Source organism: Martes martes (assembly GCF_963455335.1).
Source record: "Martes martes genome assembly, chromosome: 15".
NCBI classification, from domain to species: Eukaryota; Metazoa; Chordata; class Mammalia; order Carnivora; family Mustelidae; genus Martes; species Martes martes.
The window spans coordinates 28,821,205-28,847,613 of NC_137903.1; the positions used below are offsets into that span (position 1 = coordinate 28,821,205).

Here is a 26,409-nt window from a genome sequence, read left to right on the forward strand (position 1 = left end):
ATGAAGGGAGTGTATTTCAGGGAGCGAAGTGCTGGCTGTGGCAGGATGTAGACAGGGGAATGTAGCTGCCCCACGGGGACACCTAGACAGACTAGATGTGGAGACGGGAGATAGTGGAGTTAAAGATAATTTGACACCACTGTCTGGGGCCTGAGAAAAGCAGGATGATGGAGATCTGGCTTCCATTAGGTGAGCAAGACGGTGAACTCAGCGTTGGGCCCCTTTCGTGTTGGATATCAGAAGGGCAGGCCTCAGAGGCGATGGAGACTCAGCCCCATTGCTGTTGTCCCCGTGAAGACCCTCACCTCCACAGAGCAGATGAAGTGGGAGAAGGAGGGTATTTGTCCAGGGCCTGAACTGTCCCTTCTGCTCCCATGTGGCAGGCACCCTGCCTTTGCCCCAGCCCATTCACCAAAGCAGACATTCTGACCCCCAGAATGAGCTCTCATTGCCATTTATAGATCCCTCTCCCACCTGGGGCTAGCCATTGTTCCAGGGGTTTTGCCAATATAGATTCATTATACTCTTATAACGACCTTGGAAGGTAGGTAATATTAGCCCCATTTTATGGATGTGGAAACCGAAGCTCCCCTAGAGGAGAAGCTAACCACCCCCATCTTTACAACTAGGAAGGAGTGGGGAGAACCAGGATTCATGCCCTAGTCATTGAGCTCACTGAGCTATGACTTTGTCACACCATTATGACTCCTGCCTGCTGTCCAGTGAGGTTTAATTTAATTCTATTCAGTTCTGTTGAGCACACTTTTCCTGAGCACCGTGAAGAGTTCGGTGGTCTGCCAGGTGGTGAGGAATTAAAGAGGCGTGAGACTTGAGTAGGAGTAACAAATATAAACCCAACTACCTCCACACAAGGAGCCCACCACAGTCCGCAGTGGCTGAGAGGGGTTTAATTCTGCCGGCACCCACCCCATATGCCGGTTCTAGCCCCCAACAGCCAGGGTGGGCCACTCCCAGGAATCCCCACATTTCAAAGGTGAAAGACACCTTCTATCCAACCGATTGATTTTACAGATAAGGAAACTGAGGCCCAGAAAGGGGCGGTGGCTCACAAAGCTGCTCAGTGGCCAAACCAGGGCCAAAACCTGGGTGGCCTCATTCCACGTCTGGTACCCTGGACTCGGATGGCTCCTCTGTCCTCACAGCTGGCAAGAAGTTCACATCTGCCCCTCAGCACCCCAGACTTCCCTCCCTCCCTCCCCACCAGCTTCCCGCTCCCCGCTTCCCATGCGGGCCTTGCACACCTCGCCCCAGTCCTCCAGGTCCAGACAGCTCTCGGGGCAGGGAGACCAGGTAAGCAGCAGCTGAACCCGCTCCTCGCAGGCCCAGCCCACCACCTCATTGCCACCCCTGGTTTCCTTCTCCTCAGGGCGCTAAGTGAGGGGAGAGCAGCGCTGGGGCCTAGTTAAAGTCCTCCGCAGCAAAGATCTGCGTCCCTAACTAACATTTCCAAATTGGGAGCGAGGACAAAGCCCTTTACTGGGTTTTTAAGGTTATTGTTGTTGTTACTAGCTTATTGTGTATAAAGTGCTTTCTCTTTATAAAACAACACGATGAAACACACTTAGCCCCGCTCCGGACCCCGAGTTGTGTAATACGAGAAGCGGCGAAGCACTGCTGTGGGGGTTTTACAGGCCACACAAAGGCAAGACCCTTCCTCGTTTCCGTCTGGAAGGTTGACGCTCCCTTTTCTTGTTTGGTCGGGTTTGAGAAATGCCTTCCTCTCCCTTGCGCGGGAGCCTCCAAGCCCGGGCGAAGGTGGGCCTTGTTACCTTGGCGATAGCGAGGTTGGGCTGAGAGGCCGCTCCGGCAGCCAATAGAGGCCGGGAGGGGGCGGGACCAGCTGGATCTTCTGCGGCGGCGGCGGGGCTCGTAGGTTAGCGGACTGGGCGTTGGGGGTGGGGTACGGGGATCCCGGGGGCACGCGGGGGGTCCCGGGCTGGCCCGAGACCCCTGATTAGGTGGGCACTGGCCTTGGCGGTCGGATCAGGGCTCCCAGCCTGTACCCCGAAAGTTTTCATCGGGCCTTGAGTGGGGAGGAGCTGCTGGGCGAGCGGGCGGGCGGAGGCGGAGATGGCGGAGGGCGGTGGAACGCGCCGCGAGGGTCAGAGTAGGGCCTGGTCCTAGGAACTCGAGGCCCCCGGCGGCCGTGGCCCCGGGAGGCCCCCTCTTCCCGGGCGCTCCAGGTGGACGATGGAGAGCCGGAGACTTGGAGAGGGAAGGCAGTATTTGGCCACAGGGTTTTGGGAGGCCCTGGAATGCTGAATCCAGCCTCCCACTCCATTCCTACGTCCCGGCGGGAGGGCTCAAGGGCCGAGAGTGCCGGGTATGGTGTGGCCGCCTTCCCCTTCCCGACTTCCTGTCTCTTATGCAGGTGTCCGGTCTGGCTGGCCTCCCAAGCCCGATCAGCATGAAGCTCCTATGTTTGGTGGCCGTGGTCGGATGCTTGCTGTTGTCCCCAGCGCAAGCCAACAAGGTGAGGGAGGTGAGCCAGCAGCACCTCGTGCGCGACCACCGTGCCTGAGGACAGGGCCTCCGCCCCCCCCCCCCCCCCCGCCCCCAGAGAGGGCTGCTGCTCCAGCCCTGTCCTTCAGTCATCAGTGGACCATAGGTTCGGGAGTGTTCTTGCGGGCGCCAGACTGCAGGCCTTTGTAAGGGTGGAGTGAGGGGAGAGGGGTGGAGCCCAGAGCACGGGTTCTGGATCAGACCAAACCTAGGTGGGATTCCAGCGAGGGAGTTTGTGTTTGGAGGAGTTACTTAAGTTTCCCATAGCTTCCTTTGCCCCTGGGTAAAATCTGGGTGGTTATGTCTACTGGTCTACCTAAGGAGAGCCAAGTAATATAGTTGGTGGAAATGCTCCTTCAGTGTGAAGTCTTACACAGCTGGGAGTTTCTGTTACACGGAGGGTGACCAACCTAAGCGCTGGGACTCCTGAGAAATTTCCATTCTTTAAGGGTAAATGACCCAGAACTGGCCTTGGGTAGCTCTGTGGAATTTAAAATCCTGAAGGTCACCAAGGCTTTAAGCAAGGTTGAGTCTGAGGGTTTGCTTCCGTCCCCTCTGGGGAATTCCTGATAGGAATGAAAGTATTTGTGGTAGTGTCTCTTACCCATTTCAGAGAGGAGGAACTTTCTGAGGGGTTGCTTCGGTATTCCCATGGAAATGATCCACTTTTTGTGTACCCCTGACCTTTACCTCCCCCCAGCCCTAAGCTACGTAGTTGGAGATGGGATGGTGGTTGGGAAGGGGCTCACCTTTGCTGGACCAAGATGCACACAGCAGGTGTGGGGCCCGGTGTAGAGGGCTGGCACTTTGCTTGCCACACGCACACCCCCTGCTCCCAAGCACCCTACTGGGGAATGGCATCCCTAGGCAGCTTTCTGTGAGTCTCATTTGCCACCTGGACAGTTTCTGTCTTGAGGGTCCTATGATATTAGCATCCTTTTTGCAGAAGTCCTTCCTTTCTGAACTTGGAGATGGGAGAGGTCAAGAGCATTCACATGTGGAACAGGGAACTCAAAGTTGAAAGTCTTGCTAGAACCTGAAGCCAGGGACCCTGCCTGACTGCCTACCATGTGCTCTCTCTTCCAGAGCTCTGAAGACATCCGTTGCAAATGCATCTGTCCACCATACAGAAACATCAGTGGTCACATTTACAACCAGAATGTGTCACAGAAGGACTGGTAAGGCACCATACAGGCTGGCTCATGGTTGCTATCGCTAGTTGAAGTTACAGGTGTTTAGTGGGGTTCTTGGATCCCTGGAGGATAAGCTTGCTCCTTCATTCCCACTAGAGCCTACAAAGGACTGTTTTGTCCATGGTCACACAGCCAGTTGGGAACAGGACCCAGGTGTCTTGAATTCTAGCTGAGGGGTTCCTGGTCAGAGAAGTGGATTTTGTTATTTTGCTTTGATTTGGGTGTTTATTAGTAATGCAAAATGGTAACAGAAATTGGGTGAGGTAGATAGTATGCTCACATACATGGGACCTTTTGTGTACTTTTGCAAAGCTCTGTTACGTGTGTTATTCTGTACCAGTGTCATTAATGCCTTGTAAGGTAGATGGGATAGATTGGGATAGGTAGTGTTTGCTTTTTATAATTGCAGAGACTAAAACTTAAAGAGGAAATTTCAGTTATACTTCTGGAGTCCTGAATTCATTTCTGGATGCTTCCCTTTAAAAAGGAGAAAAAGAAGCTCAGATTCATTCAGAGAAAGGTGACCAGCTTGGTGAAGGGAAGTTTCAGCATCATCTCCTAGAAGGAGTGGCTTAAGGGAGGCTTGAAGAGGAAAGGACTTGGAGACAACTAGTGGCTGACAAACACCAGGAGCAGTGCTGGCATGCTCTGGGAAGTGGGGCACATGGCAGTGGGCATCAGTTATGTTCAATGTGGTTTTTTAGTGTAGAATTGGAGCCAGTAGAAACAGCTTCAAGGGTAGCTTCAGGGAAACAGATGTAAGTGCGAGGTGAGGAAGCGTTTCTAATCCAGGCTATTTTAAGGGTTGGGAAGCCCCATCCTTGGAGGGATCTGAGCACAGATGGAGTGATTCTTTGCTAAGGGCACTGTGGAAGGGATTCACATCACAGAGAGGGGGTGTCCCAGTCAGGTTCCCTGCTTCGTTGTGCGTTAATATCAGGTGGGCTTTGAGGAAATACAGATTCCCAGCACTACCTGCCCCCAAGATTTGGGGTTTCGTTGTTTTCTTTCTTGTCAGGTTTATTGAGATCCATTAGACATAGCACTGTAAGTTTAAGGTGTACAACCTGATGGTCTGATGGACATACGTATGGTGAAATGTTACTATGGTAAGGTTAGTGATTACCTCCGTCACCTCCAATAATTACCGCGTGCATGTGTGTGTGTTCGTGCACGTGTTGTGAGAACATTTAAGATCTGCTCTCTTTACTTTCAAGTATATGATATGGTGTTAACTATAGTTTCCCTGCTGTACATTCGATCCCTTCCCTCTATGATTTGAATTCAGGAAATATCGGGGAGCAGGAGTAACATTTTCTTAAAGTTCCTTAGGTGGTTATGGGGTTGGTTCAGTACAGCCTTTGGGAAATTGGAACTTCTTCAGTTCTGAGATAGTCAGTGATTTTCCAAGAGGTGGACTAACTAGACCTGCAGACTCGGGATCCGGCCCACCTGGCTTCAGATCCAGGTTGGCCCCTTGTTCATCGTGTGACAAGTGACTTCTTGATGTCCAGTGTACCTCAGTTTCCTCATCTGTAAGATGGATGGCAGTATTTTGAGTATTGAGAGAGAGAATGTGTGTGTGTGCGCGCGCACTTGTACATGCCTGTGTCATTGGAGCACTTAGGACAATGCCTGGCACGTAGTAAGTGCTGTATAAATGTTAGCTAATATTAATATATATTATCAGGCCTTGTTAGAGGTCACATAGATACTCATCATAAGACTTACAGCCCAGCCCAGAAGACTGGAGCTGCTGGCACAGCAGACTCTTTGCATCTTGTTTCGCCTGTCCTGATGGATTCACAAAGCCCTAAGATGTGAAGTCTTGGAAGGAGCCCCTTTGACCTCCTTGTATGTTGCAGTTATAGCTCAGATGACATGAGTAAATAAATTGAGAGACTGAGCCCCACAGCAGATAGTAAGGCTGCCTCCCAAAGGCAACAGCAGATTTTAGTAGCCCTGTCTCTGGCACTGGCGGAGAGTATGGCCTGCAGACCCAGGCTTGGATGCCCGAGAGAAGAGAGTGCTGTCCGGACCTCTCAGGCTAGAGTTTATTTTCTTCTCCTTACAAGTCAGAATTAGGGGATCCCCCAAAGAACAATCTTAAATTGAGAACATGGAGACAGTTGCGTTAAGGATAGTAGGTGGAAACTGAGGCTGGGCCGGATTCTAGGACCCAGCGACAACATTGGTGACATCCCTGAGGCGTGGGGTAGGGCTTGACCTGTGGTCTTCCAGTCCCCTGGCATGGGCCAGAAGAGACCAGTCTTCAGGTCTCTGCCACTGTCACTGCTCTGCTTCACCTGGGTCCACGACTGGGAGAATATTCGCGCCCTTTGTTGTGGGGAGTGAAGCCAGAACTGTCTGAGCTGCGGGCCTCTCAGGTCACCGCATTTATGTTCCCACGTTGCTGTTGTTCTACCGTCTAGTGCTGGGAGTTCATAACCACGCCTGCAGGAGGGCAGAAACCCTAACAGTGATGCTCTGTTGGTGGGTCTGCCAAGGAGATACGTGGCAGAGGCATCCCAGAGTGGGAAGGAACCAAGTAGGTTCAGTGTCTTTCTGACTTCTAGAGATCAAACCTTTCTAGAGACAATCTGTGTTGGAAACACAACATGTGAAACAAAATCAGACCTGGCACCAGGAGAGACCGGTCCCTCAGCTGCTACGTCCACCGCCTTCTTGCCCAGTGGCTCCTGGGGTACCGAAGGGAACACAGCCTGGAAGGCACTGATGAGTTCAACCTCCATTTATAAAGAAGGAAATGGGGACCCAGAGGGTATAAGTAAATTACTTGCCATCACAAAAGACGTGGTGGAGCAGAGAATTAAACCCAGTTTATCTTTCTCTGTAGACCTCACCCTTAATGTCCTCTGACCAGTCCTTGAAGTCTTTTGATATCACCGATCCCCAGGAAGGTAAATGAAATCCTTAAAGAGCAAGATCATGTTTAGGGTTTTACTGACTCGCAAGAGGCCAGAGACAGCAGAAAGCTTTCAGCTTTCCATTTACTGTTCCCCGAACCCCTTTACAGCCTATTCCCATAACAGGATTCCAGTTTGAAGAACCTGGGTTCACTCCTCCCAGCTGCCGCTGCCACCCCACCTGGCTTGCCCTTGGTGGGGAGTGCACATATCCCACTGCAGTACTGGAGTGGCCTTCCACACCAGAACCCCGTGTGGCTCAGCAAGGGAGGCATCTGGTCCTCAGAAGGCTTATAGGGACTTCCTGGAGAACAGAAGGTCCCAGTAGTGATTATCAGTGCTGTGCATGAACCTGGCCTTGTCCATCAGCTCCTCCCAGAGGGGCAGCGTGTAGGGTCTAGAAATGGTGCAGTTAGTTTCGTAGGAGACCCACTCACGCAGCAGGGAGTGATGTGTTGAAGTTGTTACCCAGAGGTGGAACTGGAATCTTCAGGGGTTTAGAGGAAATCACGAGTGCTACACACTGGATTTTTAAGGGGAACAGAGGCTTTTAGAGGACATCTCATTTTTATTTCCACACCTGATCTTCACATCACGTGTCTTTGTTGCCTCTGCCAGCAACCCAGCCTGAGTCTGGAAGGACCCTGGGATAGCTCAGAACAGGCCTGGTTGTTTGCAGAGACCTGAAAGACCTATTATGTGGTCCTGTTAACCGTAGTCACCCAGCTGGATATTCGACCTGCTGACCACAGGTCAAGCCCCCCGACCACCACCAACTACAGGGGTATTGCCAGTGTTGTTGCTGGGGCCTAGAATCCTGCCCAGCCTGTTTCCACCTACTACCCTTAATGGAACCGTCTCCAGGTTCTCTCCATTGACCCTTGCCTGCAAGGGTCCTGTAAGAGCTGGAAGGGCCTTAAAGGTCATCTGGTGCAGTCCCTGCAACCCAGAGAGGAGGACGTAGGCACAGAGCCCCAGACCTGGCTGTCTTTCGCAGTGTGATGCCTGGTTTGCCTCTGCGAACCTCTGAGAGTGTGGTTGACTTCCCCCAGTGGTAATGATCAAGGTGCATTCTCGAGGTCATTTGCTTACTGTGGTCTTGAACCGTATCTGTTGAAACCTGCTGATCTGAAGAAGGCCCGGGACCGATCGAGAGGCCCAAGTAAAGAGCTGAGCACAGGCACAGGCCCCCCGAGACGGAGCGTCATATGGAAGGATGAGCCGAGGATCAGGATCTGGGTCCTGACCTCATTGTGGTGGCAATGCCACTTTGCCTTCCTGAGCTCACTTCCCTCTTTCTGAATGTGGGGCCTGTGATCTTGGTCAGGAGCACTGTTCGGTAAAGGCAGGCTAAGTGGCCGCGCCTTCAGAACACCCTTGGCAGTAGCTTGCTCACTGGGCCTCTTCCCCGAGCTCTGCTCTGCCAGCCCTGCACTGGGTTCTGAGGCCGCTGTCCTTAAGGAACTTAGCATCTCCCCAGGGAGACCGTACAAATAAAGATGGGATGACAGCACAGTGTGGTCAGTGCTGTGACAGGATGAACGTGGGGAGCTGGCCGCTGTGGGGAGAGGTCAGATCTCTGGGCTGGATCTTGAAGGACGTATAAAGGATTCAGAGCATGGGAAGGGGAGGTGGCAAAGCCATGGATTCCGGCAGAAGGCAGGAGGTGTCAAGGAGAGGAGCACGGCTCATTCAGAGAAGAGTCCAGAAGACCAGCAGAGCTGGAGGAGGGGGTGTGGGGTGAGGAGTGGCAGGGGATGGTAGGGAGGGAGGCAGCCTGGACTGAGATGGAGCCGTGGGCGCCCCAGGGGGAGCAGCTCAGTTGGCCTCAGCCTAGAGGCCCCATGGAGGCCTTGACCAGCTTTAGGCTTCAAGCGGGGGGTGACGTGGCAGGAGTTTCGTTCGCTCACACCGCTCAGCTGCCAGATGAAGAAGGTGATACAGGCGCAGGGCCAGATGAGAGGCGTGAGGGCAGTGGGGAGTCTGGGGCATTGGTCCGAGGACAGAACGATGAGATCTTGAGCTAAGACAGGACAGTGGGAGCCAATAGAGAAGGTGGGTCTTAGGAACTTTTAAGGAGGTAAAATCACTGGCATTTGGTGGATTCATAGGTGAGCGGAGAAGGGAGCGTCAAAGGTGGTTGCTGGTTTGGGCTTGGTCAGCGGAGTGGATGGTCGGGGTACTCTGTGCCGTTGGGGACAGAGCCCCAGGAGCTGGGGCGGAGTGACGGAAGGGTGGCTGGGGAGCGTGAGGCCCCTGTGGGCTGCCTCTGTGGTGCCTGGTGGGCAGCTGGACGGAAGGGTGCCGGGGGTGGTCCTGACTAGGGATTCCAGTCTCCGACTCCACTCGAGGCCTCCCCAGCTCTGACTTGGAGATCTGGGGACTGGGTGAGCCCGCATGGTGGGGGCGGAGCACAGCATGGGACACGAAGGCGGCTGAGGGTGGCAGGTCCGCATGTAGGTGCACTTCTGAGAGCTGGTTCAGGTGGGCCGGGGATGGGCTGGTGGGTTGGGAAGGGGGTTTTCACCTTGACCTCCCCTCCCCTCCTGGGCTGCCGGCTGCGGTGGCCCTGCTCCCACCACCCCATCTGTCTCCCCAGCAACTGCCTGCACGTGGTGGAGCCCATGCCGGTGCCCGGCCACGACGTGGAGGCCTACTGCCTGCTGTGTGAGTGCAAGTACGAGGAGCGGAGCACCACCACCATCAAGGTAGCCCGGGGCTCAGGGCACGGGCCCGTCCCACTCCCTAGCTGCCCGGCACCCTCAGTCTTTTCCTGTATCCTAGAACGTTCCAATTGGCTGTGGGTCTGGCTTCTGGGCTGGCTTGTTACAGACACAGGGGCTTGCTTCCCACACCTGCTTGGAGCCAGCTCTGTCCTCAGACATCTCTCCAGTGGCTCCTGTTACAAAGGGGGGGGGGAGGGGGGCTGGGAACCTGGGAGCGGCGCCTCATGTCACTTTTTTCCTCCTGTTCTTTCCAGTTTCCCCCTCTCTCTTCCATTCATTCAGTGCGCCTCTTTCGGTGCTTTATGTTCCGGGCAACGTGCCGGATGCCGCTAACAGAGCAGTAGGGCTGCCCTCCCAGAACACCCCTTCTAACTGAGTGGCCTCAGTCTCCCGAAAAGCCCCCCAAGAGCTGTGCACCAGGGCTGGGTGTCCACGTGGTGGGACCTGGGCAGGAAGGGCTTCGGCCCCGAACCTCATTCTTGCAGGCTGTTGGGTGAATTTTGGAGAGAAGCAGTAGATGTGACCACAGTAGCGAGTGAGGGCGGGGAGCTTGTCCTTTCCTCTGCCGCTGGGCGGGCTCTGCGGGACCACGGCTAATGCTAGCAGAAGCTCATCCACCCAGAGCCTCCCCCGGGGTCTCCTAGTCTGGGTTCTAACTCCTGAGCCAGGCCCCGCATACTGATTTCTAACTTGAGCTCTTCCTGGGCAGCTTTTCAGTTTACTTCTGCCGGTCCTATGGAGAGTTTAAAAATAGCATCCAGAAGGGAATTGAGGAGTTTAACGGCACTGCCTAATCCCTCAGGTTTCTCCTTCTGAGGCTCAGGAAGGGAGGTGATGCTCCCTGCTATTGTCCTGCCCAGACCAGGGAGCTGGCAGCTCCTTCCCTGTCCTGCGGTCCTCTGTGTTCTTGCCTTTCTGATGGGAAGCACCTGCCTGTCCCCCACCTCTCAGTCTTCACCCCATCAAGCTGTGCAGACTCAACTCCTTTTATCTTCCCTCCTGAGCCAGCCCCTCCTGGAGCGTCTTTCTCCTGCTCTGAACATGCTCCAGGGCCCACCCTCTGGGGACCAGATGGCTGAGACTGAATGCTGAGCCAAGTGTCGCCTCTCCCTGTTTGGCAGAAAGGGACTTCCCAATACGGGGACCTCATCAGACACACCTCCTAATCCCCCAAGTTTCCCTCCAGTCCTCCTCCCTACGAGCCCCCGCCAGCCCCCAGCTTCGGCCTGCTAGAGACTCAGCCTCCCTTCCCCTTGCCCTTCTCGGGGTACTGGCAAGAGGTCTGACCTCGCCCTATTTAAAGAGGTGTGAACACTGAAGCCCCAGTCAGAGAGGAAGCTGGTCCAGTTGACCTTGACCTCTGAGCTGAGTTTTGACCCTAAAGTCCCAGGGTTTCTCTCTTCCTTTTATCGCTCATCACAGTCCCTTTGGGGCCAAGGCTGAAGTCACAGGCCAGTGATGGCCAGGTGTTGTGGAAGTAGAGAAAGCATATGAGCCAGAGTTAGTAAATCTGAGTTCAGGTTAAAAAAACCTCTACCATTTGCTGACCTTGGGACCTAGGCTCCTGGTTCTCAGGTGAGTACTGGCCGCCCAGTGGGCACTTGGACACGAGCAAAGGTGCTTCTTTGGTCTCAGTAACAGAGGTGTATTTGTGATGCCACTGTAGGGGCTGTGGCGCTGAATGTCTTGGAGAGTTCTGTCTTAAGTGCCCAGAGCACCACACTGGGAGGCACTGAATTCGCCTCACTAAATCTGTCTTTTCTGTGAAATGGAAGTTACTCCAGCTTGTGAGACTCTCCACGTACGTAAGAGGTTTGGCACTCTGCCACTGGCTGTCGCCTCCATGCAGGACCTCCAGCCTTCAGGGCACACCTTTTTGCCAGCCTGTCCCCCTCCGCCCATGGGTGTGTCCTCTCAGGACTGGAGCTCCCCACCCCATCCTGCTCTTGGCAGTGGGGAGTGAGCCCCCGTGCCCTGGGGCTTGGCCTCAGGCCTCTCCCCCAGTGGGTTCTTTCCTGTTCTTACTTTGTGCCCCTCTGCTTTCCCCCCTTCCTTAGAGATAGCCAGGTAGGCCCCATTTCCACACTCCCCACCCCAGGAGCATCCTGGGGTGTCAGGATCCAGATGCCTTCCTTCACGATCTATATTTATGTCCGCTGTTCTTGTGGGGTCTCCTCAGTTTAGGGCAGAGCTGGTAAATATGTGAAATAGGGCACCCCGTCCCTTCTTTCCTTGCCTCCAAGCCCACAGCCTCCAGGCCCTTACCTAGTGTGGCACTCGAGACAGCCACTGTCCCTGAATGCGTGCGGCCATCCTGGCCCAGGGTGTTGGTTCACAGGGCAAGCTGGCTCTCTCCCTCAGGTCATCATTGTCATCTACCTGTCAGTGGTGGGGGCCCTCTTGCTCTACATGGCCTTCCTGATGCTGGTGGACCCTCTCATTCGGAAGCCGGACGCGTACACTGAGCAGCTGCACAATGAGGAAGAGAATGAGGTAACCGGGTTTCTGGGTGCTGGGGCCCTGCCCGTCCCTCTGCCCACACACACAGGGGTCCTGCGCTCCAAGCCTGCAGGTCCCCAGGGCAGAACTGCAGTAGCATCGTGGAGGCCCAGGCGGGGATCCGTGGCCCTCACCACCCCCATGCTCCAGTTGGCTCTTCTCCTGTTCAGTGTCCTACACGTCACCCAGACTCCAGAGTTTTCCTCAGCAGGGAACGGATGAAGCAGGACGTGGCCCTGCAGTGTTGCTGATGTCTGGCATCAGCCTCCATGTATACGTTGGGGGAGCCCTCTGTCCCCTCATGCTGCCTTTCCAGGCTGAGGGGAGACGGACCGAGCTGGGCCAGTCACGCGTGGACAACCGTATCCTGGGCGCTCAGACACTGGTGTTGAGTCGGTGGTAGACGTGGAGAGAGCAGGTTTGTTCTGTAAGGACTCCGTGGACGTCTGTTGAGCGCCTGCTTGAGGCAGAGCGCAACCTGGGCGCCTTAAGGGAAATGCCGGATTTTAAGGGCCAATGAGGAGTAAGGTCGACAGCGGTGCTGAGGTGCTTGAGGAATCTGGAGCATTTCGAGGCTAAGGTAGGCATGGAGGAGTGGCGGCCAACAGAGCCGGCCAGATCAGACCACATTATTATTGGCCTTGAATGTCAGGCTAAGGAGTTTCAGTGCGATTAGAAAAAGAAGGTGGGGACCCAGTGACTCCAGTCCACCTGCAAATGCCTCAGGTCAGGGTTGCCAGAGGTCAGGCCAGGCCCGGCTAGCAGCCACTGTCACCCTCCTCCATCTGTCCCCATGCTGAGGGGTTACGGGTGCCCCGCAGAGGAAGCCCTCGGTGGGACAGAGTGGGGCGGTGGTGAACGGCTCTTGTTGGGAGCGAGAGGCGGTGTGTGTGCGCAGCTGGCCCGGCAGGGATGCGGTGAGCGGGCTGTGTGCTGCATCCTCACCCCATGTGCCCGGAACTGTCCCCTTGTGGGACTACACAGCTCCCATGGTGGCCTCAGAGTGGAGGTACCCAGAGGCAGGGCAGGCCTTACTGCCCCGCTGCCCTGAGGACGGGCTCTGGGCAGTTGGGGAAGGCACAGAGCAGTCTGTCAGTGCCGACCTTAGTGCCTGCCTGCTGCTAGAAGATGCTGTGTGTCTCCAGGCTGAGGAATAGAGTGTGTGAACCCACACACGTACAGCGGGGCTGATAGGGTGATGCATCTCAGCCATGTCCTGGGAGAATAAGTTGAAGCAACTGAGGCATGTTTAGCTTGAAAAAAAAACAAAAAACAAACCAAACTCCAGGAGGTTCATGATAGCAGCCTTCCGATGTTGGTGGGAGAGCGCTTAGTCTACCCCAGTAAAGCCAAGGGTACAAGGACCCACAGTTGGGAGTTAAGAGGGAGATTTAACAAGATCTAAGAAGGAGTCACTAAGACTCCTTCTTAGTGCTACACAGCTTGATAATGGGTTGGGTGGGCGAGTGTTTGGGGTCACTGGAAATCACCAGGCATCAGCTGAACTGCCACCAAGGGGTCACAGTTTAGACATGTCAAGCAGGGGGTTGGAGATGGGAAAGGTCGGGTCTCCCACTGAGAGGGTCCTGGGCTCATCTCCATGTGCAGCCACTGGGTGTCGTGGGTCTGGGCCGGCACAAGCAGGAGAACGAGGCTGGCGAGGAGAGAGGCCTGGCCATCGCACGGGCTCTGTTGCTTGTCCTGGGTGCATGGCTGGACTGTTCCTGGCCTGTCCCCGGTCTCCTGCTGATGTGAGTTTGGCCAGAGCGGGAGCAGGGAGGGTGGGCCTCGCCCCTTGGAGCTGGGGCCTGGGGGGTTGGCGCTGGCAGTTGGGTGGTCTGTGTTCAAGAGGAAACCTTACGTGCCTACCTGGTTATTAACGTGCGGTAATAGCAGCTCTGATGGGGAGGAGCTTCGCTAATAACACTCGGCGATTAGGGGTAAGGTGGTAATTGCAGTCCTGGCCGGGGGAGTAATTGAGAGATGCGGCCCGTGATTACACAGCCCATGCTGCGATTGTTCTGGAATGCATGGCTCTTGGGCATGGCCTTGTTATGTCTCCTGCCGTCCTGGATGTGGTGCCAGAGGGGAGGGCAGCCTGCCGTCTCTGGGTCTGGGCCCAGGCCCCTCTCCCCCAGGAGACTCTGAGGTTTAAGCCAGAGCTGCCTCTGTGTGAGGGGGCTCTCAGGGGATAGGAAGGGTTGGATGTGGCCATCCGGTTCTGAGAGCAGATCCCCAATCCAAGGGTGTCCATTCCCTGGGTGCAGACTTTGGCTGAGTAAGGAGGATTGTCCTACCAGGAAGTGCTCTCGGGCCACATATCCTCGGGGCCTGCAGGGGTGGTGGGGGCACCTTAGGCAGCTCAAGCCGAAGCTGGCAAGCCCATGCTACCCACTGTGGGGGAGACCTCCCGCCCTGGGAGTGGGGGGCGATGACACCCCCTCACCTGTTACCCCGATGTTCTAGAAGGAAATAAAAGGTGTTGAGTTCTGATGCCCCTGACCTGAGTGAGACACAGCCATCTCTGCACAAATATGCAGGGGGCAGGGCAGAGCGCAGCTCCCCGGTACCTGGAGGTGATTAAGGGAACCCCTTGGGGCAGCTGTGAGTGTGGTATGCGTACCAGCTCAGCACCCTTAGCAATCGTTCCCCCCAGCACTTGGCCCAGCTCTCCATCCCCTCACGGCATGATTCCGTGTAGGGCCCCCACCTTGGGCATCCCTGGGTCATACCTCCTGGGGGTTCAGCAGCTCCATTTTTCTCCCGTGCATGGGGCTTCTCCTCTTCCCGCTGGCCCCTCAACTCCACTGTGTGTGTTTACGGAGCTCAGGTCTGCCCTGGGGGGTTGAGGCCCCAAGATAGAGCCCAAGCCAGGTGAATGAGCCAGGACGCAATGGGCAAGATCAGGAGTCCAGCCGTGGCTGTCGGGGAGAAAGTGAGGGGCTTGGGAGGCTCTTTACTAGACAGGGACTGGGGACTTCTTCTGTTCTGGTTAGTATGGGAGGGAAGGCTTCCCACAGGGGGTCTTCTGAGCCAGCTCAGAGGGGGCATAGGGAGAGTGACAGCTCAGCTGCTCTGGGGACACTAGGGTCAATAGATCTCATCTCTGCAGAGACCCAGTGGCCCTAACCTTGGATGGTGGGGGGGGACTCTGCTGACCCACCTGTCTCGGTGCACATGGGGCAGTGGGGTGGAGTGGGGGGCAAGGAGAGCAGGTCCCAAGGCCACCTGGCCAAACAGCGCTAGAGCCAGGGCTGAAGCTGTGTCTTTGGGGTATTAGTGGTCTGGACAGTGTTTCCCTTAAGAAGGAATCGAGAAGGATGGGGTCTGCCCTGGGGTGTAAGGGATCTAGCCTTCCCTCCAAAAGTAAGAAAGTTGGAATGGGACCTCTCAGGTTCTTTGGAAGTTTGCCCAGGCCTGTGTAGTGTAACTCGGTGACCTTGAGGAGGAAACTGTCCAGGCTCCCTTGCCCCTGCCCCACCCCCTACCCCAAGTCTGGGATCCAATCAGACATGAGATCTGGGGATTGGACCACTTCCCAGGTTTGGGGGCCCTTGGCTCCATTCCCCCGAATCCTGTAGCCAAGAGCTCTCCTGCCCTGGGGCGAGAGGTCTGGAAGAGGAAGGGAGGCCTCCCCCACAGCCTCAGCCCCAGCGCCGAGGAGGGAGATGAAAGCCTGTCGTGTTCCCTTTGAAAGTGCTGGCAGGCCTCAGTGGGCCCTGATTGCTGAGCGCTGCCTCCCCTGGGATTCCGGCAGCATTAGGCTTAATCCCCAGGCTCAGACACCCTTTGAAAGGAGGAAGCAAGCGTGTTTGCTAGGACAGAAACGGCAAACAGAACTTTTTAGATGTACAGGTTTGGCCCTCTTTGAAGAGTGAGAAATAAGGTTTTCCATGAGGCCCTCAGTGTCTCTGCTACTTGCAGCGTGGGTCCCCTGAGCTCTCAGGGGTCCTCAGAGCTCTCAGCTCTCAGCTCTCAGGGCTGGGTACCGTTCTGCGCCCCCTCCCCGGGGTGAGAGGGATGTGTGGAGAACTCAAAGAATGGTGGTGGTAACCTGGGGTCGTGATGGAGCCGGGGTGACGAGAAGGCTCGGGGCTTCCGGGATGGCTTCCCTTCCTGTCCAGGGGTGGTTGGGCAGCACTGTGTGCCGAGGGCCCTCGCCCTGGGAGTCTGGCAGAGAACCCTGAAGGAGACACTGATGGGCACAGTTCTCTGGGGACAGACAGACAGTGTATGATTCAGTAGCCATTTCTAGAGCATCCGGTGGGAGGCGCCCAGCACTGTTGTCAGGAGCAGGGCTTTAGAACCACAGCTCTGGGTCCGACTCTTGACTCTGCCGTTACCGGCTGTGGTGCGTAATCTCTGAGTGTGCCTTTCCCCATGTGGATTGGCTGTAGTTGTTCTCACCGTGGCCTCACCGTGAGGATATGCCTGCCAGCTTGACAGGTGTTTGTTCGTCCTTAAGAATGAGCAATTCGGTGGGGTCTGAACACATCGGCAGCGCGGTGCTTACTGGCAGGGAGGCCTGGCGCAGCTTGAGCAAAGGCCAGGCGGTGAGGGGCTGCCATGGGGACCAGGGGGGGCCGCGGGGCTGGGGTCGCGGGGGCAGTGAGGCTGGGGGTATGTGCTTCAGCCAGCGCAGGGACCGGGGTGCTGTGCCCACGCGGGTTCTATCTGTGGTCGCCGAGTCAGCGAGCAGGATGTCTGCGTGGGGACATGGCATTGTGGGCTGTCTTAGGAGGATGGCTGGCAGGTGTGGGAGTCAGAGCTCTGCAGCAGAGAAGCAGTGGGGTTTGGCTACAGCAGGAGGGATTTGGATTAAACTTGGAAAACTGAGGGGGGCCATGTAGTCCCCTTTCGGGAGGGCTTTGTCCACGGTCCATTCCAAGCTGTGTGAGCGGGTAAGTGATGGCGCTGCCTGTCCTGCCCCAACTCCCGGGAAGGGTAGGGGGAGCGCAGCTCTGAGTGGGGGTTCTTTCCCTCCGTCCCCTTGTCCTCAGCCTGGTGCTGGGCGCTGACTCGGAGGCAGTGCTCCTGCATGGGACAGCCAGCTTTCCTCCGGGCCGCGTTGACGGTGTTTGTCAGCTCAGTTCGTCAGTGCACACTAGGATTTGGGGCCTCCCAGGCGCAAAGAGGAGGGTCCCCGATTCCCGGTGCCTTAACCAGCGCTTCGTGCTTACTCTGACCTCGTGGAAAGATACTGGCTTGCTTCTTTGTTTTTCCGTGTTGGCTCCCTCTTAGGAGCCACCAGCCAAAGAAGCAGCCAGCAGAGTGCTGGGGCGAGAGAACACAGACGTGGGTTCCAGCTCCCACTCAGCTGTCACAGGGCCGTGTGACTGGGGCAGCAAGAGGACTCCTCTCCTGTGGCCTCAGCTTCTTCGTCTACAGACGGGAGTAATGCCACCCAGTCCCCCCTTGCCTGGGCGTAATCCACGTCAAGTACTTAACAGAGCCCCTGGCACGCAGTGACACTTGTCATCACCATGCTACTCTGGTCCCGTTGGGCACTCCTTGACACCCTGTCAGGACCCAGGTGCCTTCCTCCCCTCCGAACGGCCCTCCTGCTGCCCTGTGTTGCCTGGAGCCCCCGCCTCAGAGGGAAGGGGCTCGATGTGGTGTGATTTCTCTCTGGCCTCCAGCTGCCGTTCTGCAGCAGAACAGGCACAGATGAGGCCCCACTCTGGGCTTCTCTAGAACAAACGTGGAAGCTTTAATACCTTTTAATCAGACTATTAGCAATGGAAACACGGAGCCTCTCAGCAGCAGCTTTCCCCCACTTAGGAGCTGTTTGTTAAGACTTTACATGAAGGGGAAACAAATGACGCTGTGGTCATGCGGTGAATTTCAGCGTGTTCCCTAATGCTCTGCTCTTGGCTTCCTCTGCCTTCCCCTCCTCAAGACGTTCTCTCGAGCTGCAGAAGCCGACAAGGAGGAGCTGGGCTGGAGCCGGCCCATCCCTCCCAGCCTGCCTCCCGGGCTCACATCCCGGCGCTGCTTGTGGGACCCGGAGGGACAGGATGAGAGGTGGGGAGGGAGAGAAGCCCCTCGGGCCCCCGAGGCCAGGACAGCCAGGTCCTGGTGGGCCCACAGTTGCCCAGGGGGACTGCGTGCCCACCTCCCCTCCCGGGCACCCGGGCTTGTCCTTGGCCCCTGGTAGCTCCCAGCTGGTGCATCTGAACCAGAAAGGGACGGGATCGACAAGTGGTGCGGGGCCGTGGTCCTTCTTCAAAGGCAGCTCCCTTGGGCGGTGGTCCGCCAGCGTCTTCCCCTTCCTCGCCTCGGAGACCCCAGAGCTGGCGTGTGGCAGGAGGAGCCACCGCTGGGAACTGAGCGCGTGCTGTGTGCCGGGCGCCGCGAGACGCTCTCCTTGCACGGCCTCCTGGTGAGGCAGCCTCGCTGCCCCCATCCTACCGACAGGGAAACAGCTCTGAGAATGAGCTAGCTCACTCGGGGTCCTGTTCCGGGAGCTGTGAGACCAAGATTCAGAGCCAGGTTCATTGGATTCCACAGTGTTAGCCCCTGAGCTGAAGTGCAGGGAGGAAGAAAACAAAACCTTTCCTTGAGCTCCTGCTCCGCGGAGGCCAGCATCCTGAGAACTTGATGTACATGATTTTATTTAATCTTGTCATACCCATCTCCTCATCCTAAACCGTGTTTTTCAAAAGTACGGGTTGCAAGCCGTTAGGTCATGAGATCGGTTGTGAGTCATAACCAGCCTTTTTTAAAAAATGAAGGACAGCAGAACAAGGAATATCAGAATGCCTCATACTAATCGTCTCATAACACTTCTCTATCCTGTACGCGTATGTTTTTGCACACCCATGGGGTCATCGGGAGCATGTCATGCCTGCGGACAGTGCAGTCAGAAAAGTCTGGAAAGACCGGCTGTATTAAATTGAAGCTTGGAGAAACAGTCACTTGTCTAGGGACCCAAAGCCGCCAGGTGGCTAAGGCTGTCCCTCTGAGATGGGGCCCCAGGGGTGCTGGAGTGGGGTGGGATCCGAGGCCGGGAGAAGTTGGCCCCTGGGAACCGAGCCCTAGAACCCAGGAGTCCCGACTCTGGACTCAGTGCGCCCCCTGCCTGACGCTGTGGGCACCTGTGTGCTTGGTGTCGCTGGGCTCCTCAGCTCTGCGGGGCCCAGGAAGCCTTCCTCCGGGCCCTGTACCCGGGCCCCCAGGGAGGCAGTGTCCCTCACGAGACAGTGACTCAGAGCTCTAGCGACAGTGAACTAACTCCCAGCCTCACCCCTAGCTGGCCACCTCTGCAAATGCCAGCTCTCTCTGCCTTCCCTACCTCTGCCTACCTCCCCCCCCCCACTTCTCCCCAGCCTGGCAGCTGCAGGGCGACAGAAGCCGTGCCAGCGCGGGGCATCAGAAGCAGAGTTGCATTTACTGGGCGGCTCTGGGCTTAGAGAGGTGTGCTAATCCCTTAAGAGATGTGTGGCAGGAGATGAGAGGCAGGGAGAGCGAGGGAGGAAATCCCCACGGGGGTGTGGGCCTGGCCCTCGGCTCTAATTCCCCCCAAAGATCAGGTTGGGGTCCTGCAGGAAATGCACAGGCTCTGGAGCTTCAGAGGCAGGGAGGTGGTAATTAGGGGAGCTGCTGCTTTTTCCAACGGGAGAGGTTCCGAGAGCAGAGGAGAAGGGTCTCAGCAGGGCACACAGAGAAGGAGTTGAGCCACCCTAAGCCCTCTCAGAGGAAAGGGGCCAGGGCAGGCTCTGGAGTGGGAGTGCTGGGGTCGAGTTCCAACCCTGTCCGACTCCCTGAGTGAGTGACATCCCTTCTTTCAGCTGGGTGTCCCAGCCACTGGTGGAGCAGGTCCCATGCAGACTCCTCGGCGGGCCCATCTTCCCCGCTGGCACGCATGTGCTCCCTGCCCAGGGCAGCCTGGCCCGCGCCCCTGAGCCTCCCAGCTGTCCCTGGGCCGTGGCTGTCAGGACGGGGGGGTTCTGCAGCCTCCTGCCCGCCCTGGGGCACAGTGGTGCATTTCCTGGAGCCACAAAGGGCATCAGGCTTCTGCACTGACCCAGTGAGGTCCTGAGTCCCAGCAGTCAGTGTTCCTCCTGAGGGTCAGAGCCAGGTGGGGTGCAGCCGGGGACCCAGCTTGAACTACAGCCGTGTGGTAACTGGGGCCCCAGATCGTACTCCTCCCAGAGCGCCCCTGTTTCCCAGGGCCTGCCCTGAACATTCTCCAGATGCCGAGCCTGCCACTGGCCTGGTGTGTGGGGCAAGGCCCTCCAGCAGCCCGCAGCTAGCGAGGAAGTCCAGCCTCCCAGTCCGGGGGGCTCAGCCTCTGGGATTGCTCTGAAGGCATTTTTTCCGCGTCAGGCTTCCGAGACCCGCCCTGGCTCACAGAGCTGACTCTTTTGTCCTTTTTCTTCCCGCTGCAGGATGCTCGCTCTGCGGCAGCTGCCACCGCCTCCCTGGGGGGCCCTCGCGCAAACACCGTCCTGGAGCGCGTGGAGGGCGCGCAGCAGCGGTGGAAGCTGCAGGTGCAGGAGCAGCGCAAGACGGTCTTCGATCGGCACAAGATGCTCAGCTAGGTGGGCCGCCGAGCTTGGGCCAGGGACCAGAGGCCACGGCCAGTTTCCGGCGCTGGACGGAGCCAGAGTTCCCTTCCCCACCCCTCGGTGCTGCCCTTCCCAGGATTTCTCTTTAGAAGCCCGTGGCCTTTTTCCTTCTCCTCCCTCTCTTTAGAAAAGGTACAGTCAGCTGGTTTGGATCTGGGAAGAGTGCTGGGGTCTCTGATCTTGGCTTTGCCGGTTCCAGCGCTTGGGCCTGAGGGAAGGGGGGTGGCAGGCCCGAACGGAGCGGCGACGTGTCAGGTGCCCTCCGGATTGGAACAGTCTGTACCTCCTTACTTCCCCCACTGCTACTCCTCCAGCTCCAAATCTTGGGAATGTCCTTACCCTTTGCCAGGTGGAGCTGGGTCCTCAAGAACTCAGTGTGCGGGAGGAAAGCAGTCAGCATGTCCTCCGTCTCTGCCATGGGACCTCTGGCCACCTTCCTCCCGACCCCGATACCTCAGCCCCAGCTCAGCCTGGTTCCAGCCCTCAGGACGGCTCTGATGGGACAGCTGATGCCACTGAGCTGCACTGTCTTCAGGGCACACCCAGACACTTGTCCCCACCACCCCCCCCACACGCTCTTCCACCAACGCACGGCAGTGCCGCTGCGCCTTGCTCCCTGTGGCCCCTGGCCCCTCACTCCCTCCTCAGGAGGCTGGGCCAGCCCGCGTGTCCCCGGGTCTGTGGTTGGTGAGCCAGACGGTTGGTGGGACCATGCGACCAGGTGGCCGAGCAGTGGCTCTGAATACCACAGCTCCCGTCCTGGGATGGCCACTCCTCTCTGAATTTCATTGTACCAGTGCATGGAGAGAAACGTTTGTCCTTCTGTTGTCTGTAAACCAAGAAAGCCATCATTAAATTGTCTTATTTCTCTCACTTTCTGGATTTCAAGAGATCTAGAGAGCTGGGAGTGTTTTGCAAGTCATCTGATAAACACTGTGTCCCGGAGTGGGGACAGAGAACCTGGTCCTTACTGGGTCCAGGCAGAGAAGCAGAACCTAGACAGTCCTGGGGACAGCGACAGGGCCCACGGTGGGGTCCCACAGAGGCCCAGGGCTCACCAGGATTCCCGCTCGGTTGTCGGGTGGGAACCGCTCCTCCCAAGCTCTCTCCACTGACCCTGGGGAGCTGCCCTGAGAGCTGACTTGTGTTTCACCGTTGTGGGAGATCCCCCCCCTAAACTCTGAGCAGTGCCTGCTGTCACTGTCTTACAGGTCCAGTAAAAAGGGCTCCCCGCAAAATCGATACATCTTCCCTAATGAAAGCCCACAGTTCTTCAGAGGAGCAGGGCAGCCAGGAAAACAGAACTGCTCGGGAGCATTAAGCGTGCGCACCATCAGGGGGCCCCCCATCCCCTCCCAGCAGGTGCAGCGCGGGGCGTCCAAGACGCCGGCAGAAACCGTGCACCTTGAGGGACCGGGCGGGTGTACCCCAAGTTTCTGCTCTTAGGTTGTGAGAACAGACGGGTATCGAGAAGCTCCATGTGTGGAGCCCTGTGCTGGGTTCTTGGTGAGAGGTGGGGCCGGGAGAACAATGTGAGGTGGGGATTTTAGTTTGTCAAGATTTGCCCAAGTTTAAAGTCCAGTACAATTACTAAAGGGGATGGGAGGGGGTGACATGTAGATGGGGCTTCCGGGAAGAGCAGACCTTGGGAGTTGGCCTTGGAAGTAAGCAAGGGACATAGCCGAGAAGGGGCCAGGACGACTGTGGGATCCTGAGCAGATAGGCTGAGCGAGCGTGAAGGTTTACGGTGGGGCTGACAGGCGCTCCATGTGCCCCGGGTGGGACGCCAGGCAGAGGAGCCAGCCCTGGTTCCGTTTCCACCCTCTTCATGTGCCTGGCAGAGACTCCGCGCCTGCCGGGGCCACCCGCTGCTCCAGAAGCCCAATGGTGGGGCTTGTGATGCTTGCAGAAGGGAGCAGCGCGGTTTCAAGAGGCAGACAAAAGTGGGTCTTTTCAAAAGCGGGCAGGTAGGTATATTAACAGTGGAGGATAACCAGTCCAGAAGCGGGTGTCTGACGCTGCCGGGTCCCTGCTAAACGGTACCGCCAGGGGAGACCCCGAGTTCTGCGTGTGTTTGAGTTTTGATTCAGTCCTGCGGCGGACCCAGCCAGTCCTTGGTGGTTTTAAGGATTCGATAGGAAGCAAGCAGCTGTCACCATGAATAAGCCAAATATTTGAAGATAAATTAATATAAAAAATGAGAATGTTCACTTTCCATAAGAATTCCTGGTAGCCAAATACCTAAATACACCTCACCTCACACGCACGAACTTGATTTTTAGACAACTCGTGCAGAGCAGGCCTCCTCTTTCTGTGGATGATAGGAGAATGGGGAGCCCAGAAAAGGAGAGTTTTCTGCTTTGCTGGTAACCCGGAACAGAGGCTAGGATTCCTGCCGTTGGGACAGGAACGACCAGAAGTGACACCCTGTCCCATCTCATGCGGTGCGACAGGAACGTTAGTGTTGCGCTTGGAAATCCTATGTCTCCGTCGAACCTACCAGACATGCTGTTCTGTAATGGAGCGGGCCTACCCGGAAGACACCGGGCGGGTTTGGCCCTGGGGACTAGAGCCTTAGAACTGGTCGCCATGCTTTGAGGCTAGCACCCATCCTCGTGTGGCTCCAAGGGAGGTGACACGCAGGGAATGGACAGGGAGAGGCCAGCACGCTTCCTGGTGGATTCTCCTCCATCCCTCCCTCAGACCCACTCCATCTTGCCTGTACTCTTGTTTCATGGCTCACTATTTCTGGAGGTTACTAGGCCACCTTCCTGTATTTCCCCTTCTCCGTACCCCAGAAGATCTTACCATGCTACTTGAAGAAAATCAAGACCAGTAGGTGTGATCTCTCAACTTCCTCACTCCCCCGTGCAAGTTTTTCTTAATACTTATCTTGGCCTCCTTTGCTGTGGTCTTGGGGATAGTCCCTCCTGTTCAAAGCCAACGCACCCATCCCCTTCTTGCTTCCTGGGGCCTCTGTCATCTCTCCAACCTCACCCAATTTCCTGGTCCTTCTCAGCCTATTAACAGGTGTGGGTCTCCTGCTCTACAAAGAAACTTCCATGGGCTCCACATCCACCTCTGACTACCGTGGAGTCTACTGTCTGTCTCCACGCCCTCCACCTTCCCTTTCAGTCCTTCCCCCCAAGCCCTCTGGAGGCCAGATCATTGATGACTAGTTGCCAGACCCAGAGGATGTCCTTGGTTCTTCTCTTTCTGCCCCGCTCTGCTACATTTGATACCATGATCCTTCTTCCTTCATGAAATTCCTCACTTGGCTTCTGGGACCTCGCCTCTTTGGTCCTCCTTGCCCCTTCTGACCATCCCTTCACTTCTCCCTAAATATTTGCTATTTCTCAGACTTCCAGTCCCAGCTTACATGACTCAATGTAATATTTAATGTCGGGGTGCTCTCTCTCTGAAAGTCTGTTCTCCTTTGTGATTCTCTGGTATTGACTCTAGAATCTGTCTAGCCCAGACCTGAGGGTTGAGCTCCAGGCTCATCTACCTGACTCTCTGCTGAACCCTCCCACGGGTGCGTCAAGCCTGTCAAAAGGCTCATGTCCAAGATTAAGCTCGTCTTTAATTGGCTTTTATATTAATTATCTGAATCGACTCTACCCCCACCCACCAACTTGTTCAGACCAGAGACCTAGAGATCATTCAGGTCTTGATTCTTCCGGTTTTCTGTGGCGCTCATCGCCCAGTCTCTCACAGAGTCCCACCAACTTGACCTTCCAGTACGTTGACTCTTGAACAGTTTGAACAGCTTGGGTCCACCTATATGCGGATTTTTTACAGCACGGTACCTACCGTAAATGTATTTTCCTTACGATTTTCTTAATACTTTCTCCATCTTTACAGGTAAGAATATAGTATATAATACATATAACGTACCAAGTATGTGTTATCGGCTGTTTATGTTACTAGTAAGGCTTCCGGTCAAAGGTAGGCAATTAGTAGCTAAGTTTTGGGGGAGTCGAAAGTTATATGCGGATTTTCAACCATGCAGGGGGTCAGCGCCGGTAACCCCCACACTGCACGGGGTCAACTGTAGTTCAGGAATCTGTCCCCTTCCTCCACCCCCACTGCCATTCCCCAATTCACACCGTCCTTTCTCTCAGGATCATGCTGCTTCCCTCCCTCAGAACCATAAAGGGCTCCCCCGTCTCTTAAGGCTTGAGGCCACGGTCTGCCTGTCCCTCGGTTTTTAGCTCCAAAACAAACTGGCGGAGTTGCCGGGTGGGGCCGTTGGTCGGGAAGAATTGCAGGACCCTCCACAGACGGGCTCACGTAGGGGGGTGCGGGAGGCAGGGGCCAGGGACGCGGCATCCTGAGCCCCCTGCGAGGCTCTGCATTTTGGGCGGGAGGCCCTGGCAGAAGCTCCCGCCACTGGCCCCACCCTGGGGGTCTGAGACCGAAGCAGAGCTTGAAGTGGTTGAAGAGCTCCAAGGGGGATGCCTGGACCTTTGCTTCCCTACCATTTCCTGAGCGTTGGCTTTCCAGGCGCGGGTGTCTGGGCCGGGCTCCGGGGAGCCAGCAGGTGGGGGTGGTCAGAGTGCAGGCCTAGAAGCTGGAATGCCGCTGGCTGCTTTGGCCAGCCCCTCTCCCCTCTGAGCCAGTCCTGTCATCTGCAATGACGCCATGGCCCTGGGCCTCGACCACGGTAAGCGCTCCTCAGGAGGTGGCCGCCATTCTGAGGGGCTGGACCCAACTCGCCCCCTAAGATCTGGCCTCCACATAAGCAAGCAGGCAGTTAAGAGCACGAACTCAGCCAGTAGCCTGGGTGCAGGTGCCAACTCTGCCACCCACTGGCGAGGCGACTGAGCACGTTTTAAAGCCTTGCATGCCTTTGTTTCCTCACTGTGAGATGGCGGTGATTGCCTCCTTCCTTGGGTTACCGTGAGAAATAACTTGTTAATGTGTATAAAACACTTAAAGCGAGCCTCGCATGTAAATAAGCACCTGGTATTGGCTCTTCTTACTTCATTGTCATTACTAGTACACCGTAACCTGCCCGTGGGGTCAAGTTCTGTAGATTCAACAGGGAACTCCCACTTAGTGTGACAGGGGCCCCTAGGGTTCCAGGAAGCCCTGGCCCCTCAGCTAACCCTACTGTTGAAGTTCTGCTCAGAACTCTCTGGGGTGATTATTTGGTGGCTCCCTTGGCCAGTGACCTCTCTACTCCCTAGGCACTGAGTCAAGGGCAGAAACAGGCCGACCCTGACTGCCCCGGCTCCTCTGATGACTGCATCTGGGCAGACACGGAGGGCAAGACTCCAGGCTGGGAGTCCAGAGCCCTTGTCCCACCCTGGCTCTGCTGCTACTTGCTGGGTCACCTCCAACAGCAGGCCTCCTGCCTGAGCCTGAGCATCTCCGGATGGAGTGAGGACACCCAGCCCGTTGTGGCCCGAAGGGCAGTTCACGTGAGCAGGGCGATTGTAGGGGTGCCCCGAAGAATACTTTTCATTCTAGTAGTTGTGTAATTATTTTAATGAGCATTAGGGGGAAAAACGACATCAGCACATAAACTTGTGATTTCGGGGAAATTGGTGCTAAGGACAAGTGAGAAGGGGGAAGCAAGTGCATCTGAAGAAAATATTAGCAAAACAGTCCAGATGGCAGAAATTTGGAAGAAGCTGGGTGCTGACGATGCTGGTTTGGGCCTCCTGAAGTGGTCGCTCTCACAAGCACCGTCAGACCTGACATCTGTAAACATGTAAACCACCCAGTCTCCCTAGATTTCGGTCTCCCACTGGCTGAAGGGGGTGCAGTGGGTGAATGAGTAGTAAGGGAGCTGCGGGGCCAGGGGAACTCAGAGCAGGCACCAAGGGAACCCACACCCGAAACCCTGGACCCAGCCCCCACCAAAGGACACTATAGTACAGTGGTCAGGGGCATAGACACCGGAGCCAGGCTCCCAGGTCCCAGTCCCTGCGCTGGCTCTTCTGAGCCCTGTGAACTTGGGCAA

At 56.4% G+C, this 26,409-nt stretch overlaps 1 protein-coding gene across 7 annotated transcripts; it reads left to right on the forward strand.

The window, feature by feature from the left end:
- The first annotated feature begins 1,829 nt into the window (after positions 1–1,829).
- Positions 1,830–21,311, forward strand: TMEM9 (transmembrane protein 9). Of its 7 annotated transcripts, XR_013968040.1 has the most exons (7): positions 1,848–1,894; positions 2,393–2,494; positions 3,610–3,701; positions 9,243–9,351; positions 11,731–11,862; positions 20,259–20,570; positions 20,788–21,311. XR_013968040.1 is itself a non-coding variant. In XM_080824800.1 (6 exons), exons 2-6 carry the CDS (start codon positions 2,429–2,431, stop codon positions 20,409–20,411), a joined length of 561 nt encoding a protein of 186 aa, XP_080680926.1. In that variant the 5' UTR covers positions 1,830–1,894; positions 2,393–2,428; the 3' UTR covers positions 20,412–21,311. The 7 variants fall into 7 exon arrangements, 6 of the variants coding, with proteins under 6 accessions (XP_080680926.1, XP_080680929.1, XP_080680931.1 ...); XM_080824800.1 differs by having other exon boundaries at positions 1,830–1,894; positions 2,393–2,503; positions 20,259–21,311; XM_080824803.1 differs by having other exon boundaries at positions 1,838–1,894; positions 20,259–21,311.
- The last annotated feature ends 5,098 nt before the right edge of the window (positions 21,312–26,409 follow it).